General features: G+C 52.7%; 7 protein-coding genes across 7 annotated transcripts; 4 read left to right on the top strand and 3 right to left on the bottom strand.

The window, feature by feature from the left end:
- Positions 1-183: 183 nt before the first annotated feature.
- Positions 184-2,135, bottom strand: N7489_000073 (Dyp-type peroxidase; the record flags this gene model as incomplete). The annotated part of the gene is made up of 7 exons (XM_056705829.1): positions 184-428; positions 485-838; positions 894-985; positions 1,089-1,150; positions 1,204-1,294; positions 1,362-2,024; positions 2,092-2,135. 7 exons carry the CDS (start codon positions 2,133-2,135, stop codon positions 184-186), a joined length of 1,551 nt encoding a protein of 516 aa, XP_056570131.1.
- A 645-nt stretch (positions 2,136-2,780) lies between these two features.
- N7489_000072 (uncharacterized protein) lies at positions 2,781-3,119 on the top strand (the record flags this gene model as incomplete). Its single annotated transcript, XM_056705828.1, has 1 exon — positions 2,781-3,119. The coding sequence occupies one exon, from the start codon at positions 2,781-2,783 to the stop codon at positions 3,117-3,119; it is 339 nt and encodes a 112-aa protein (XP_056570130.1).
- A 331-nt stretch (positions 3,120-3,450) lies between these two features.
- Positions 3,451-5,793, top strand: N7489_000071 (uncharacterized protein; the record flags this gene model as incomplete). Its single annotated transcript, XM_056705827.1, has 1 exon — positions 3,451-5,793. The coding sequence occupies one exon, from the start codon at positions 3,451-3,453 to the stop codon at positions 5,791-5,793; it is 2,343 nt and encodes a 780-aa protein (XP_056570129.1).
- A 947-nt stretch (positions 5,794-6,740) lies between these two features.
- On the top strand, positions 6,741-7,571 carry N7489_000070 (uncharacterized protein; the record flags this gene model as incomplete). The annotated part of the gene is made up of 1 exon (XM_056705826.1): positions 6,741-7,571. One exon carries the CDS (start codon positions 6,741-6,743, stop codon positions 7,569-7,571), a length of 831 nt encoding a protein of 276 aa, XP_056570128.1.
- Positions 7,572-7,726: 155 nt separating this feature from the next.
- Positions 7,727-9,886, bottom strand: rok1 (RNA-dependent ATPase ROK1; the record flags this gene model as incomplete). Its single annotated transcript, XM_056705825.1, has 1 exon — positions 7,727-9,886. One exon carries the CDS (start codon positions 9,884-9,886, stop codon positions 7,727-7,729), a length of 2,160 nt encoding a protein of 719 aa, XP_056570127.1.
- A 472-nt stretch (positions 9,887-10,358) lies between these two features.
- Positions 10,359-11,174, bottom strand: N7489_000068 (F1F0 ATP synthase subunit g; the record flags this gene model as incomplete). The annotated part of the gene is made up of 3 exons (XM_056705824.1): positions 10,359-10,590; positions 10,645-10,729; positions 10,928-11,174. 3 exons carry the CDS (start codon positions 11,172-11,174, stop codon positions 10,359-10,361), a joined length of 564 nt encoding a protein of 187 aa, XP_056570126.1.
- Positions 11,175-12,877: 1,703 nt separating this feature from the next.
- Positions 12,878-14,035, top strand: N7489_000067 (NAD(P)-dependent alcohol dehydrogenase; the record flags this gene model as incomplete). The annotated part of the gene is made up of 1 exon (XM_056705823.1): positions 12,878-14,035. The coding sequence occupies one exon, from the start codon at positions 12,878-12,880 to the stop codon at positions 14,033-14,035; it is 1,158 nt and encodes a 385-aa protein (XP_056570125.1).
- Positions 14,036-14,666: the final 631 nt, after the last annotated feature.

Genomic DNA, 14,666 nt, shown 5'->3' with positions numbered 1-14,666 from the left:
GGCTAATAAGAGAAGTGAGGACGGCGTTCCTACAGAGGACCTTGGCCCTGTTCCCAGCAGAGGCATTCCTCCTACCTACATCCCACCAATCCGATCCCTGCCGGGGGTACCTAGTTCTGATATTGGTTGTAAGACTTGGTTGATTGAATATCCACTTCTAAAGACTTGGTACGGCTGTATAGCCTACTCCAACTCGGCCACCAACTTGCCCCGCAAGGCCTCGATCGACGGCGTGAAGAAATACTCTCCCCCGCGCTGGTCGATCCACGGCAGATAGCCCATTTTCAGCACATTGGGCTTGTCGCCGTCGTAGATTCCGAAAGTGGGCTCCGGGTGCTGGGGGAGGTTGCGCTGGCTGACGATGGGGTCCTGGCCAGGGACCATCTCCCACCCCTGCTTTCCCGAAAAGACCTCGTTGCTGGCCCAGCCTGATGTTGTTAGCGTCGGACAAGCAGGTCAGGGGGTTGGGGTGATAGGAACTTACGACTCGTTAGGAAGTTGAAGCCATTCCGAAAGTCGCCCTGGTAGCACATGAAGTAAATGCCTCGCTTGGGGCGCTCTGAGGGTTTTAGCTTCTCTTCGCCCGGTTGGACCTCCGGACCAAAGGTGACGCTGCGACGCAGGATCAGGTTCGTGTTCTTCCAGTAGTTTGTCTGCGCAGAGACCTCCCCGCCATCTTTCGAGATATAAAGGTCGGCGCGAGGGCGCATCTTACGAATGTGCGCGGCAATCGGACACTTAATCTCCCTCGGGTTGGAATATTGGTTCTTGTACTCGAAGTTGTTGGCAAAGGGATGTTGAGCCACCGAGTTCTCGCTGTCCAGCTCCACAGGGGAGCCTGCACAGGCAACGTTAAAGTCATTCTCCTAGACGGGGGACAGGACCATTCTTACCGTTCTTCCATCGTCCAATCATATGAGCGGCCAGTTTCTCGCCGGTGCCGTCGTTAAAGGTGTCCATATTCGCGGACCGCGACTTCACGAAACTGTAGAACCGTATCAGCCTGACCCCTCATGCAGGGGACCAGAGCAAACCTTACTCGTTGAAGTCGTGCACTTTCTCCTCGATCTCGCGGAAGACTAACATACTGCCATCTTTGGCCCAATCCGGCGACGTGGTATTGTCTCCCCGGCGTTTGAGGAATATCAAACTGGCAACGCGTCAGTATTCTATGTCCGATGGATGGATAAGGCTCCAGCTTACCCGGGGGGGAATGGCCGGGGGCTCGCCCTCCTTGGGTGGCGGGTCCAGGCCCTCGATGGCAGGCTGCGAAATATGGTCCTCGAACCCGAAACTAAGCAGAAGCAGGGTGACAGGTCAGAGAGAAGGTGGTCTGCGAGATTTCCCAGGAAAACACTCACTGTTCCTTGCCCCGGAGGTTCTCCAGGCGTTTCTTGGACGGGTCCTTCTCGTCGGGAATCAACCTCCGCTGCGCCTTGCCATCGGCATTGCGAACGTGTCCCTTCTTGATCATCGTGATCTTCGCGCTGGCCTCCTTGGCGTCAACGGTATGATCATCGGCGATGTGGAAGTAGCTCTTGAGGTCCTTGACTGTGGCCTCCAGCTCGTCCTCACGCTGCGCGCCGACGATGAACATCCCGTCGCACCGCCAGTCGTCGTTTCTGGCCGACCACTTCGGGGGCGGCCGGTACTCGGGGGCCAGGGATTCGGTCTCGTCGGGCCCTTCGTTGACCATATCCTGGTACATACCCTTCTCATGCAGCTTGTCCTGGGTCTTCAGGCTGTCGTGCCCCCCAAGCAGCTTGTTCGTACCCTTGCCGGAGAAGGTAATGTTGATCGCGTTGAACGTTTCGCGATCCTCGGGACGAGTGTCCACCCTTTCCCGGGCCTCATTAACGCCGTCATGTCTCTCGAAATACTCCTTGCACTCGCTGCCAGTGGTGATCTTGCCGTCATCCACCAGCCTCTTCAAGTGTTCTTTGAAAGCGGTGTAGTAGTCGTCGTCATCGAGGTCTTTCATCTTGAAAAACAGGAAGCTTTCGTAGTACCGGGGGAGACGGGGCCTGTCGATCACCAGTGAGCATGAGATGCACTTGTATGAGAGCCCCAGGGCATATGTGATATACTAACCAGATACTGCCCTGGATGTTGGCGGGGTCGACTTCAGACGGCATGCTGGAGATGAAATTCGTTCAAGGTATAAGTCAGATTGTTGGATCTGTCAGACTGAGACCATGGACCGGCTGGATAGACGACTTCTTATGGCCGTCTCCCCCACTATCTCCCCTCACTGCTGTCATGGCCGACGAGTGGCATGACCAATTAGACGCATGCGTTTCTAATTGCTGCCAGCGGCAGCGCTGCCATCCATGCGAATTCAGCTGGGAGGAGTCACGACATCATCGACGTCTCCGTCCGTGATGGACCATCACGGCCCAGGCCAATTAGCGCCATGCGTTGCTAATAGTTAAAACTAGTATACGTAAGGTACGGAGTACTCCGTATGCAGGCCCGAGTGGACGCGACCCTGGAGACGAGATATTTCCTCAGCTGGGTGTGGAAGATCGCGGTGCGAGGGCCCCAGGTCCACGCACTATTGGCTTTGCGGTGGTTCATCTGAGGAAGTGTGACTCCGCAGACTCCGCAGAGAGGTCCCTGGTTGCTTGTTAGTCCCAGCACGGTGGAGTCATCGATATGCAGGAATCTCAATCGAGCGTTCGAACTCCTGCCAGGGCGGGAGAAAGGTCCACTGTGGGATCATCGTGAGATGATAGGAGCTATGTTATACGAGCCCAGAGTAAGACCCACAACGGAGCGTGATGAAGAGTTCTGCAGCACTTTTCAGCTCTGGAACTGGTGGAGAGGAGCGCACGGCCGGTAGATATCGGGATGCAGTAGAGATCAGCACCGAGATGAGAATTTCACCACATTTTCACCCGACAGCACGGTCACGATTGATTGCGACTATCCACGTCCGATTCGCCAGCATGTCTGTCCTGCTGTGTCTGGAGGGTGCCACTCTGGCAGTCTCCATCCTCATCTGCATGGATCTCCCGTCCGCAGGCAGTTCGCTTCGATGGATGATGTCTCCGGAAACGTCAATGTCAAGTAACGGCCCTCTCCGGGCGGCCGGGTCGGATCTCCCGCTGGAACCATGATTCTGCGGTGTGAACTATAATCGACACAGGATGATAATGGGTTTGTTCTTGTTGGTGCTGCGGGGGCACGGTGGGTCCTGTGCGGAGACGCTGCGCAGATCACAATCTTGGACGGCTAGCGGAGGGCATCGCAAGCTCCCAAGAATGGGACTGATGGACCACTTCAGCTAAACCACCTACGTCACATCTTCTGCATCATGCCCTGGCCTGTGCGAGCGTCGTGCGGGTGGTGCTGGGGGTGGCCAGGCTGAGACGCCCGCCTGGTATTTCTATGGCCCATCCGCGCTGTCTCCCTCTAGACAGCCATCTTTATTTCATACTTCTGTTGAGAATGAAGCTCCATTGGGCCTCGTGCCTCCTCCTGGGGCTGATGGCACGCTCTGTGAACGCCAACGCAGAGTCTCATAAGTCTCACATCCCATTTGCCACCGATTCGAGTCACATCGAGCCCGAGACCGAAGGGCCTATCGACCCCGAGGCCTACCTCTGGCAGGCCCGGCCTCATGGCGGCAAGCTCCTCCCCCGCAATGAGTTTACAACGCTCTGCTCTACCATAGCCGCGGGCAGTAGGTGCGAGTATGCCAACGACGGTCTCGCGGAAACCCACTGGGCCAGCGAGTCCCACCCTGTTCATAAGCAGGACGAACTCACCCTGGACCTGCACGAAGTGCGCATCGTGAACGGCATCTCCATCCGTCCTCTCATGGGGCAGGGAGACCGCGGCCAGATCGCCAAGCATGAGGTCCATATCAGCGTGGATAATGCCTATTGGACGAAGGTTGCGTACGGCACCTGGGGCTGGAACAAGAGCCCCAAGCTGTCCGCCTTCGAAGCTATCCAAGGCCGATACGTCAAGCTTGTGGCCACGAGTGAGGCGCCTCCATCCAATGATTCTAGCCATAAATATCCCGATGCCGTCACGAAGATCGTCGACGTCAATGTCTACACCACCAACGCGGTGCTCCCCAACGAGCCCTCCAAGGGCGTCTGGGGCCCGACCCTAGACCTACCTATCACGGCCGCGGCGGGCGCCCATGGCATTAGTAAGATCGGCGGTCACCATCAGATCATGCTCTGGTCGGCCTGGACTGACGATCGCTTCTTTGCGTCGCCCGGGGGCAAGACCTTCACGGCCACCTGGGACCCGTACCTGCAGGATATCCTGGAGACCAACGTCACCAACACCTACCACGACATGTTCTGCCCGGGCATCTCGATGGACATCGATGGCAGGATCGTCGTGTCCGGCGGTGCCGACTCGCAGAAGACTAGTATCTACGATGGCTCGGACTGGATTCCCGGCGGCGATATGAACCTACACCGCGGATACCACTCCTCCACCACGCTGTCCGACGGCAGAATCTTCACCATCGGCGGCTCGTGGAGCGGCGGCTCCAACATGCCCAAGGATGGCGAGGTCTATGACCCGGCCACCAAGCTCTGGCGCATCCTCTCCAATATCAAGGCTGATGTCATCCACACGGGCGATATCCCGCTCCGCAGAGACAACCACGCCTGGCTATTTGGCTGGAAGAAGGGCACCGTCTTCCACGCCGGCCCGAGCACGCAGATGTTATGGTTCGACACTCACGGTGACGGTCTCGTGAAGAAATCCAGGATCCGCCGCGACGACCAGGACTCGACGTCGGGCAACGCCGTCATGTTCGACGCCGTGCGCGGCAAGATCGTGACATTTGGCGGCCAGGCAAAGTACGACGGCTCGTTTGGCCACCGCAATGCCCGTCTCCTCACCATCAATGAGCCCTTCGGGAAGGTGCGAGTTCAAGATGCCGGCCTAAACGGCACCTCGAAAGAAGTCGTCGTCAACGCCGGCGGTATGTACAACCAGCGCGTCTACCACACATCGGTCGTGCTCCCGGACGGCACGGTGTTTATTACCGGTGGCGAGATCTACGGCGTGCCCTTCAACGAGGACGAGCGCGACGTCCAGTTGACACCTGAGATCTATCACCCCGAGTGGGATATCTTCCTGCCTCTGAAGCAGAACAACATCATCCGTGTCTACCACAGTTTGTCCATCCTGTTGCCGGACGCCACCGTGCTTAACGGCGGCAGCGGGCTCTGTGGCAACTGCACGGCCAACCACTACGACGCTCAGATCTTCACGCCGCCGTACCTGCTACGCGAGGATGGCACCCCGGCCCTGCGTCCTAGCACGCCGGAGATTGTCGCCAATAATTCCCGCGTGCAGGTCGGGGCCAAGCTGGCCTTCCTGGCGGATGCAGACATCCGAAACGCCTCGTTGATCCGCCTGGGTACAGTCTCGCATACGGTCAACACCGACCAGCGCCGCATTCCGCTGTCATTCACCCGGTCCGGTGAGTCCGAGAATGGCCTTTCTCGCTTCGAAGCAGACATCCCGGCTGATGCCGGCATTGCGCTCCCTGGGTACTACATGCTCTTTGTGCTGAACGACAAGGGCGTTCCAAGCCACGCGGCCACCGTCAAGGTCGAGCTGCCCAGGACCCCGCCCACGGAGACGGAGCACCTTGCCACTGTTGAGGAGGAGGAGGAGGAGGATGTCGAAAAGCCAGAGGCCGACTGCGACATGAAGATGGACGCGAAGGAGGCCCAGGGCATGATGACTGCGCTGTTTACGGCCACTCGCAAGCTCTGGAGCTCGCCCAAGTTGGAGCTGAGGAATCAGGCTTAGATGCGCTGGAGTTGAGTTCTGTAACTATAGTTGAGAAGACAGTGTGTTCTTCTAGTTGACTGAATGCCATCCCGTGGTGATATTAAGACTATTTGATATGATTAGTTTGTCTCCTGGTTGTAAGTTGGTCGGACGAGATGGTTAACTATGTGGGAGAAATCGGATGAGCAAGCATTTGTGTCAGTTGTCGGATCAGGAGGGATTTGGTTCACACTAGTACTCACTCAACCCAAAGCTCAACGTACCTCACGGTGCATTCCTTTGACACCAGAAGCGCACTGATCTTGTCTCTTACTTGCTAGATCAAAGGTCAGAAGAAAATTTCTCATATCTCAAAATTGGAGATGAGCGTGGGATGAATTTGAGTACTCAAGGCAAAAAGAGTAAAAGAAAGAGCCGGTTCGTTATAATTGCGATTTCCGGTACGGACTATGGGAATTTGACCTGTTCTTATAAAGCTGCAGGTGGCTTACAGTAGTATTAAGGCAAAGGGTGACGTATACCCTTGTCCACCAAATTCAACGCACACATAATCCTACGACACGACCGTGCAGCCAGTTTCCAACCCAGCTTCCACTGGACGCTTCAATTCCGTTTTTTGTAGGCTCGGAAGAATATCAAGAATATGCCAAAGACAAATTATGTATCATACAAACGAAGAAATAAAAATAAAAAACAGGTACGGTACATTACATCAGATAAAATACCTCCTAAGCTAAGCCATGTTAAGTGTGGCGGTGCAATGATGAGCGCTCTCATAAAGCGGCAGCCCAGATAGGAAAGGCCCCACCCGGACATTATCCTGTCTATATAGGTGCATCTTCTATCACCTATATATTCTATCACCTATATACCGCGACCCATTCCCTCGCCCTTAACCTCTCGAGTCGTGCATTACAGAAAACATCGCATACCTAATATCCCATACCGCACCAAACACCTGTACAATGATTGGACTCTTAGCCATTACCTCCATCCCAACGGTGACGGGTGTATCCCTCGCTACCAGCGAGCAGCGCAAAGCTAACCAGCGCAAAGAAGAGGCCCGTCGCATGGTGAAGTTCAACATCGTAGCCGAATGTGATGGGGACACAGACGATGACCGCGAGTTAAACGGGATGACAGTTGTTGTAAGAAACGAGAAGGTAAGGAAACCAGATGCCAACAATATTAAGAGCCAAAAGATGCCCCAGTCCCTCCTAACATCATCATCAGAGCCCAAAACTATATGCAGACTAACACTACCACTCGCGCAGGTCTATCTCGCCGACCCAGATCCCTCCAAACGATCCCCACCAGCTTTTACAGCACTGGCCTTCTATATCGAGTACCCGGAACCGGAAGAATTGAAATATCTCAAGCGCGAGCGCGGCCTCGGCCTCCCCACTTATGTTCAGGACGACCCGCCTCTTCTAAATTGGATCTACGCCGATACCGAAACCCATGAGTTGCGGTACGGGAATCGGTCGCAGAGTGTGGAACAGATTGTCGAGCCGTGGGACTGGTGTAAAGATGAAAGGATCATTTCCCTCAAAGGGAAACAGAATGCTTTCATTGCAGTTGAAGAGGAGGAGGGTGAATGGGCGCTTTATTATGATCTTGATGGCGATGAACTTGCCCGCGTTCTTGAGGAGCAGGGAATGTTGGATTGTGCGTTTGTGCCTGTCAAGCTGGTGAGGAAGGTTGTTGAGGAGCCTCCGCCGCCGCCGCCGCCGCCGCCTCCTGCTGCTCAGGCTGCAGCTCAACAGGGTCAAGGGAATGGTCAGAGTCAGAAGTAGATGCATGAGAGAGCGGGGGTAAATATCATGATTGAGACGAAGGACTTATGTGTATATACTTATAAAATGACTTAATGTGTTTATGATATGATCGTGATTATGGGAATACCGCGGTAGCAACCTTGAAATAGTGTATTGTACAGAAACTTGAGCCTTCAATCGTCCAAACCATTCCAGCTACCAGTGTCACTGACATTGCCGCTAGCCGCTGCGGCAGCCTTCCTGTTGCGGCTGGCCGCGATAGCACCCTTTTTCTTGTTCTCCAAGCGGCGCTCAAAGCCACTCTTAGTACTGATTCTCATACCACGAGCGCCCTTTCCATCGTCTTCCTTATCGGCCAATCTTGGGGTCTGGCGCGCCTTGACACCATGCCTCTTCATGTCCTTCTTGCTGTTCTTGCTCAAATTTGGCAAAGCGTCGAGCAGCCATTTCTGGATGGACTTGTCGCCTTCTTCACCGCCGCGTAGCTTCTCACTGACATCGATGATGTTGGCGATGCTCTTCACGTAAGGAATGTCTTCCTTGGTGTAGTAAGTGACGGCGATACCGCCCTCGCGACCGGCACGGCCGGTTCGCCCCACGCGGTGGACGTAGACGGCCGCCGAGTTGGGGATATCGTAGTTGACGACGCCGTTGATACCGCGGAAGTCGACGCCGCGGGCTAGCAGATCCGTTGTAACCAAAATCCAAATCTCGCCTTTGCGGAAATCGCGCATGATATCGGACCGTTGGCCATCTGAGAGATCGGAATGGAGAACCGCGATACGTGAGGATCCACCTGCTTCGGCGGGGATATCATATTTGAGTTCTGAGTGTAGAGCCACCGCACGAGGGATAGTCTGTGTGAAAATGAGGAAGGGAGGGCGAAGGCGGATATCTGATGCTGATGCTGCAGCTGGGCGAAGAAGTTGGCGTAGTCCCATCAGTTTACCCTGCTCTGTTGCTGCGTACACGAGTTTGTGGTCAATGTTGGGGATTGCAGAGTCTTTCAACCCTACAACCAGACGAAGTAGCGCATGTGGCTCGCTTGGCTTTTGTCCGAGGTCTTCCAGTCGCTCTTTGATGGTCGACTTGGTGAGGTCCTCGATATTGGATCCCATAGTGGCTGACCAAAGGCCGACGCGCAAATCGGGGTGTGAGCATGCTTTCCAGATATCGAGTGTCTGTTCCCGGAACAATGGGTCCAAGAGGACATCGGCTTCGTCCATAACCAAACTCCGCACCAGAGGTAATGTTGCCATGGTAGTCGTCCGGTTCGCAGATAGAGCATTGACCAGCATTAGAGGCGTAGTGACGAGAATATCGCTCTTGGTGACCGGGACGTTGGCTCGCTCCTTTGTTGGCTTGTTTTCGGCATCTTCATCTTCTGACCCGGAAGATTCTTCGCTGTTCTCATCAAGAACATCGGCGACACTATCATCTCCAACACGCATGCCCTTTCTCATAAGCGTGATCTTCACGCCGGTTCCAGCCACTAACTTGCGGCCCTCGTTGACGATCTGGCTTGCGAGCTCCCTGGTGGGCGCCACAACCAGAGACAAAATACCATGCTCGTCAGGATGTGAGTGGTGGTGTCGAACAATCTTGTTGACCACGGGAATCAGGAATGACAATGTCTTGCCGCTGCCGGTGGGAGCAACGACCAGAAGATCTGGTTCAGAAGATTTTCCAAGAAGCAATGGAAGGGTTCCAAGCTGGACCTCTGTCGGTACGGTAAATCCTTGCTCCGCAACATTCTCTGCAAGCCGCGAGGAGATCTTATATTTAGACCGAAGCTCCTTGAAGTTAAGCAGAGGCTCCGGGAACAAGCGTCTGGCGCGCTTCTGTTCCTTCTTACTGAGAGTCGGCGCCTCTTCTTTCTTTGACTTCTTCTTTTTCTTCTTGGAATCTTTGGTAGATGTAGGTTCAGCTTGGATCTCTTCCAAGTCGCGCATGTCCGTAACCTTGATCTTGTGTGAATTTAAGATAGTGCGACGCTCCACTTCATCCATGGAATCTTCGTCGTCGGATGCGGCATTCTGAGCGGACACTTTCTTATCGTCGCCCACGGTCGTAGCAGCGGTTTCCGTTACATTGGTCGCAGGGCGCTTATTTGAACTGAAAAAGTCGAGATCAGGGACATCTTCCTCATCCTCTTGGACAGCAGCGCCTCTCTTTCTTTTCTTGCCATTCTTGGCAGACTCGAGGCTGTCGCTCTCCGCGGTCCGGAAGAGCTGCGGGTTGGCTGCTTTCCCAGTGGATGGCAGACGCGAGTCTGTAGCCGACGATACAGGCTTTAATTTTGTTGATCTGGTCAACAATCTGAACGCATCCATATCTTTGGTGGTTGAGTCGAAAAGGTCGTTGATATTCTGAAAAGAAAAAAAAGTGGTCCGCCGACTTTGCTCCCGGGCCAATCAGCGTTGTTCGTACATCACCGCAGAGGCCGTGGACAACATAACGAGAATAACAATGTCCGCAGATACAATTATTTGCATTTGATAGGTATAGAATACATAGTATTAGGATTGCTATTCACACCCAAGAGATCTAGACCATGGTTACAGAGAGGTTTAGGGGAGAATAAGGAGAAACAAGTCAAATGGACCTTCAGATTGCAACTGAGCGTATAAACAGTAGACTTTACACTTTCGTAGAGCACGAAGGCACAAACAGTACAGGGAATGAATTGCAGTAACAAGGTCTATCTCAGACAACAGTTTAATTTCCATCGTCTATCATACACAGCGCGGGGAAGATTAACATAGGAAAAAAAGGAAAGGACGATTCTCTTCTATCCACATCCACTTAGTGCGCGTGCGCAGGCTCGCCACGGTAACCGACAATGTTCATACGGCCGATCATCTCGCCAACGGTGAAGAAGCCAATGACCTCGGCGGCAGTGACACCAGCGAGGGCCATCTGCTTGGGGCTGGCGTTGCGGATACAGGCGAGGATAGACGAGGGGGAGGGGAGGGTCTTGAGGGCGGCAGGGTTGGTGATGAAGGGCTGGAAGTAAGACTGGAAGGTGGCCAGGTTGCTAGGAGGAATTGTTAGATTGCGAGTAAAGGATGGAGTACGGAGTCCGACTTACGGAGGAGCCATGTTCTGGCCACGGAACACCAGCTTGCCGAGCTCAATTCCGACCTTGGAGTAGTAGACGGTAGGAGGGATCATGGCTAGAGTGATTGGTGGTTAGCTATGCACCCTTGCAAATGTAATCCGCGGATTTAAGTCAACAAGGAGGTTGGAATTGGGTGGCACGATTCCAACCAGATCAATCGGCCAATCGGTGCCTTTCTCCTTAGATGAGTACCCAATGTCCAACGCTCCATTGTAACCATCCAAACGGGACAAAAATCAAGAGTGTCCCTTACAATCGACGAAAGAGATGACCTTGCCGGCGGGTCCACCGATCTTGCGCAGGGCACCAGCGGCGTTCGAGATGGCAGGACCAGCGGAGGCAGAGACCTTAGACAGACCCTCAGAGGCCTTGGAAGCAGTTGAGGAAGCAGTCTCACCAGCCTTGGAGGCAGCCTCCGAGGTGGACGAGGCGTGTCTGACGACGGTTCTCCGGGTCAGGAACTGCGATTGCCGCAGGACGGCACGGGTGGCGGCGGGCATTTTGGATACTGCGGGGGAAATGAGTGGAAAAGAAGAATTAAACAAAAGACACCCGAAGCAGTCGCTAATAGGAGGGCAGTATGATCTAATGATCTGGAGTATCGCGCAACGGCAGAACCAGATGAAGATTTGACGCTCGGGAACTTCAGGAATTGCAGGTCACGTGAGTCGCCTTTGAGCCCAAGTAAACAATATACTTTTCTGAATTATAGACATGAACGCAGTTTAGTAATTTAGTAATTTAGTAATTTATGAGTTTACTGGCTACAAGATAAGTTCTGTCTTGCTTGGAGTGAATCTGAAAGTGGATAGGAATCTTAGGACCTTGTTATAGCAATGTGCCTACATCCGGCCATATAAGTCGAATCGTAAGCTGGAACTATATTCCGGACGATAGAAATGATATGGTGTTTTTCTTTTTGTCATTCCAAATAGACAGAAATACTTTTTAATTGGAATGTTTTGCAAAAAGGGTGAGGGAGAAAGTAGTGTATTGAAGCTGTTGTCAATCAAAATATATAGTGCAATACTTTACCAGGCTAAACTGTTTGTTTCCCTTGATCACCACGATTGAGTGGAAAAGTCTAAACTATGATCTAGATCATGCATCAAGAATAAAAGATCGATGATATGCCAAGAAACAAAGAGAGGCTACGATCGAATTTACTATAAGAAAGCGGCTAGCTCTATAAGCCAAAGAGGATCGCCCGACAAACATACAACATAGAAGCTACCTAGGGAAACTATCTATATAGAGACCAATCATTTTTAGGTGATTACATGCGTATGCATGATGCTACAGTAGATACTGTCCAACTAGATATCTACATATACCATCCTTTATGAGCATGCATGATCACATTCCAATTGCGACACTACGAAACAACAGTAGCAGCCAGTCCAATGAAAGTTAGTACAAGTTCAACCTGGGCCTAATCTTTGTCTGACACGATACTACCTGCATGTACGCAGTAAGTAGTCAGATGACAACAACAGTTACACACCTTCCCGTTCTACCTATGAAATATCCGAGAGATTGGTTGCTGGATCCCACCATGATAGGTTTGTAACAGGAAACATGTAGCGTCCAGGCATGGCAAGATGTTGTATATGTAGATATATACCCGGCTAGTAGAGAGATATCCATCCATGGATGCTCCTGAGGTCAGGTGTAAAGTGAATAGACACAGATGCCTGAGGCAAGAAAAAAATTTGCACTGTTTATCTCGGAGAAAGGCATTTCCTCCACTTGAATTTCTTCCCCGCCGGAGAATTGCCTCTCTTGTTGATATATAATGGATTCTTACTTGCCCGGATTATACCACATTTTCCTGAGCCAGAAACAATTCAGATTGTCCACGTTATGAACCTAACCAGAACATGAGGAATTAGCCCTGGAGAAAAAGAAAAATGCAAATTTTCAACACAAATATTAACCGATAGCCGATCGAGACTCGGCCCGAGACTGGGAGCGGGTAAGGATTTCCTAATTGAGACGGAGAAAGCAGTTTAACCCCCCGGTTAAATCGAAAGCCCCTCCACTCCACTTTTTTGTTACTCCATATGTATCACCGTGGGGTTGAACAGTATGAGATCACCGGACACTGATTTTGCGGGTTTGAGTATTAAAGCGGCTGTTTCCTCGCATTTAGGCGTTTTACTCACAATTTTCTTCTCCCCCTCCTACCTACACACACTACACAATGGCTTCCGCAACCGTCACCAAGACCAACATCGGTGTCTACACCAACCCTAAACATGACCTTTGGATCGCCGATTCCTCCCCGACCGCAGAGGACATCAACGCTGGCAAGGGCCTGAAGGCTGGCGAGGTCACAATTGAGGTGCGCAGCACTGGTATTTGCGGATCCGATGTGCACTTCTGGCATGCCGGCTGCATTGGCCCCATGATCGTCACGGGCGACCATGTCCTCGGTCACGAATCAGCCGGTCAGGTCCTCGCTGTTGCCCCTGATGTTACTCACCTCAAGGTCGGCGACCGTGTCGCCGTCGAGCCCAACGTTATTTGCAACGCCTGCGAGCCCTGTCTGACCGGTCGCTACAACGGTTGCGTGAATGTCGCTTTCCTCTCCACCCCGCCTGTCGACGGCCTGCTCCGGCGGTACGTCAATCACCCCGCCGTCTGGTGCCACAAGATCGGCGATATGAGCTATGAGGACGGTGCTATGTTGGAGCCCCTCAGTGTGACCTTGGCTGCTATCGAGCGCAGCGGTCTGCGTCTCGGTGACCCGCTGCTTATCACCGGTGCCGGTCCTATCGGTCTGATCAGTTTGCTTAGCGCACGTGCTGCTGGTGCCTGTCCTATTGTCATCACTGATATCGACGAGGGCCGCTTGGCCTTCGCTAAGTCCCTGGTCCCTGAAGTGCGCACCTATAAGGTTGAGATTGGCAAGTCGGCCGAAGAGTGTGCCGATGGTATCATTAATGCCCTAAATGACGGCCAGGGTTCTGGCCCTGACGCCCTGCGCCCCAAGCTGGCCCTGGAGTGCACCGGTGTCGAGAGCAGTGTCAACTCCGCCATCTGGAGTGTCAAGTTCGGTGGTAAGGTGTTTGTCATCGGTGTTGGCAAGAATGAGATGACCATTCCCTTCATGCGTCTCAGCACCCAGGAGATCGACCTGCAGTACCAGTACCGCTACTGCAACACCTGGCCTCGGGCTATTCGCCTGATTCAGAACGGTGTTATCGACTTGAGCAAGTTGGTTACTCACCGTTACTCCCTCGAAAACGCTCTTCAGGCCTTTGAGACTGCCTCCAACCCTAAGACCGGTGCCATCAAGGTGCAGATTATGAGCTCGGAGGAGGACGTTAAGGCCGCCACTGCTGGCCAGAAGTATTGAGCGAAGAGAGTGAAAAAGAGCCGTATTTGAGAACATCAGCGGGTTTCTGGTTGGGATCAAGAGCGGCCGCTGCCGTTGGCGTTGACGATTTTCTTTTTATATTTATGAATGATGTTTAGAGGATGCCCTTGGGTGGAATAGAAAGCCCATGAAATGGTTATTTAACGCAAGTCTTGGTTGAATGTAGAAGGTCAAAGGTAAAACTCAATTGTTAAGGTAACAGATGACAGAGGACCTTGCAAGTCAAGACGCTCTCACGTCATTCTCGGGCTTAATTCGGAATAAGGATGGGGAAACAAAAAACATACAACATAGCAATAATAGAATGGAGTAAAATCTGGAGCTTGCAGCATGAATCTGGAGCCAATGGAGCTACCCTACCTGATGTAGGCCCAAACCCGGAATGACGGGTCACAACCAAGAGGGCGCATCCAATAATTGTAGAATATGGTGATGTGACAGAACAATTGTCAATGTAATGTTATGCAAAGCCAGTAATCATGTGGCCAAATGCATCTCTTTCTAGCATCTCGTTCATCCATGTTGTATCACCCAACACTCCATTCCTCAATTTAGATCTGGACCAGTGCATCCCTTAAAAGGGTACACTGGCCCTCTTGTCAATCTACGG

The sequence above is a fragment of the Penicillium chrysogenum genome (genome assembly GCF_028827035.1).
Source record: "Penicillium chrysogenum strain IBT 35668 chromosome Unknown utg000001l_segment0_segment0, whole genome shotgun sequence".
NCBI lineage: Eukaryota > Fungi > Ascomycota > Eurotiomycetes > Eurotiales > Aspergillaceae > Penicillium > Penicillium chrysogenum.
The sequence above is the reverse complement of the archived record's forward strand: the minus strand, read 5'-3'. Positions and strand labels throughout refer to the sequence as shown.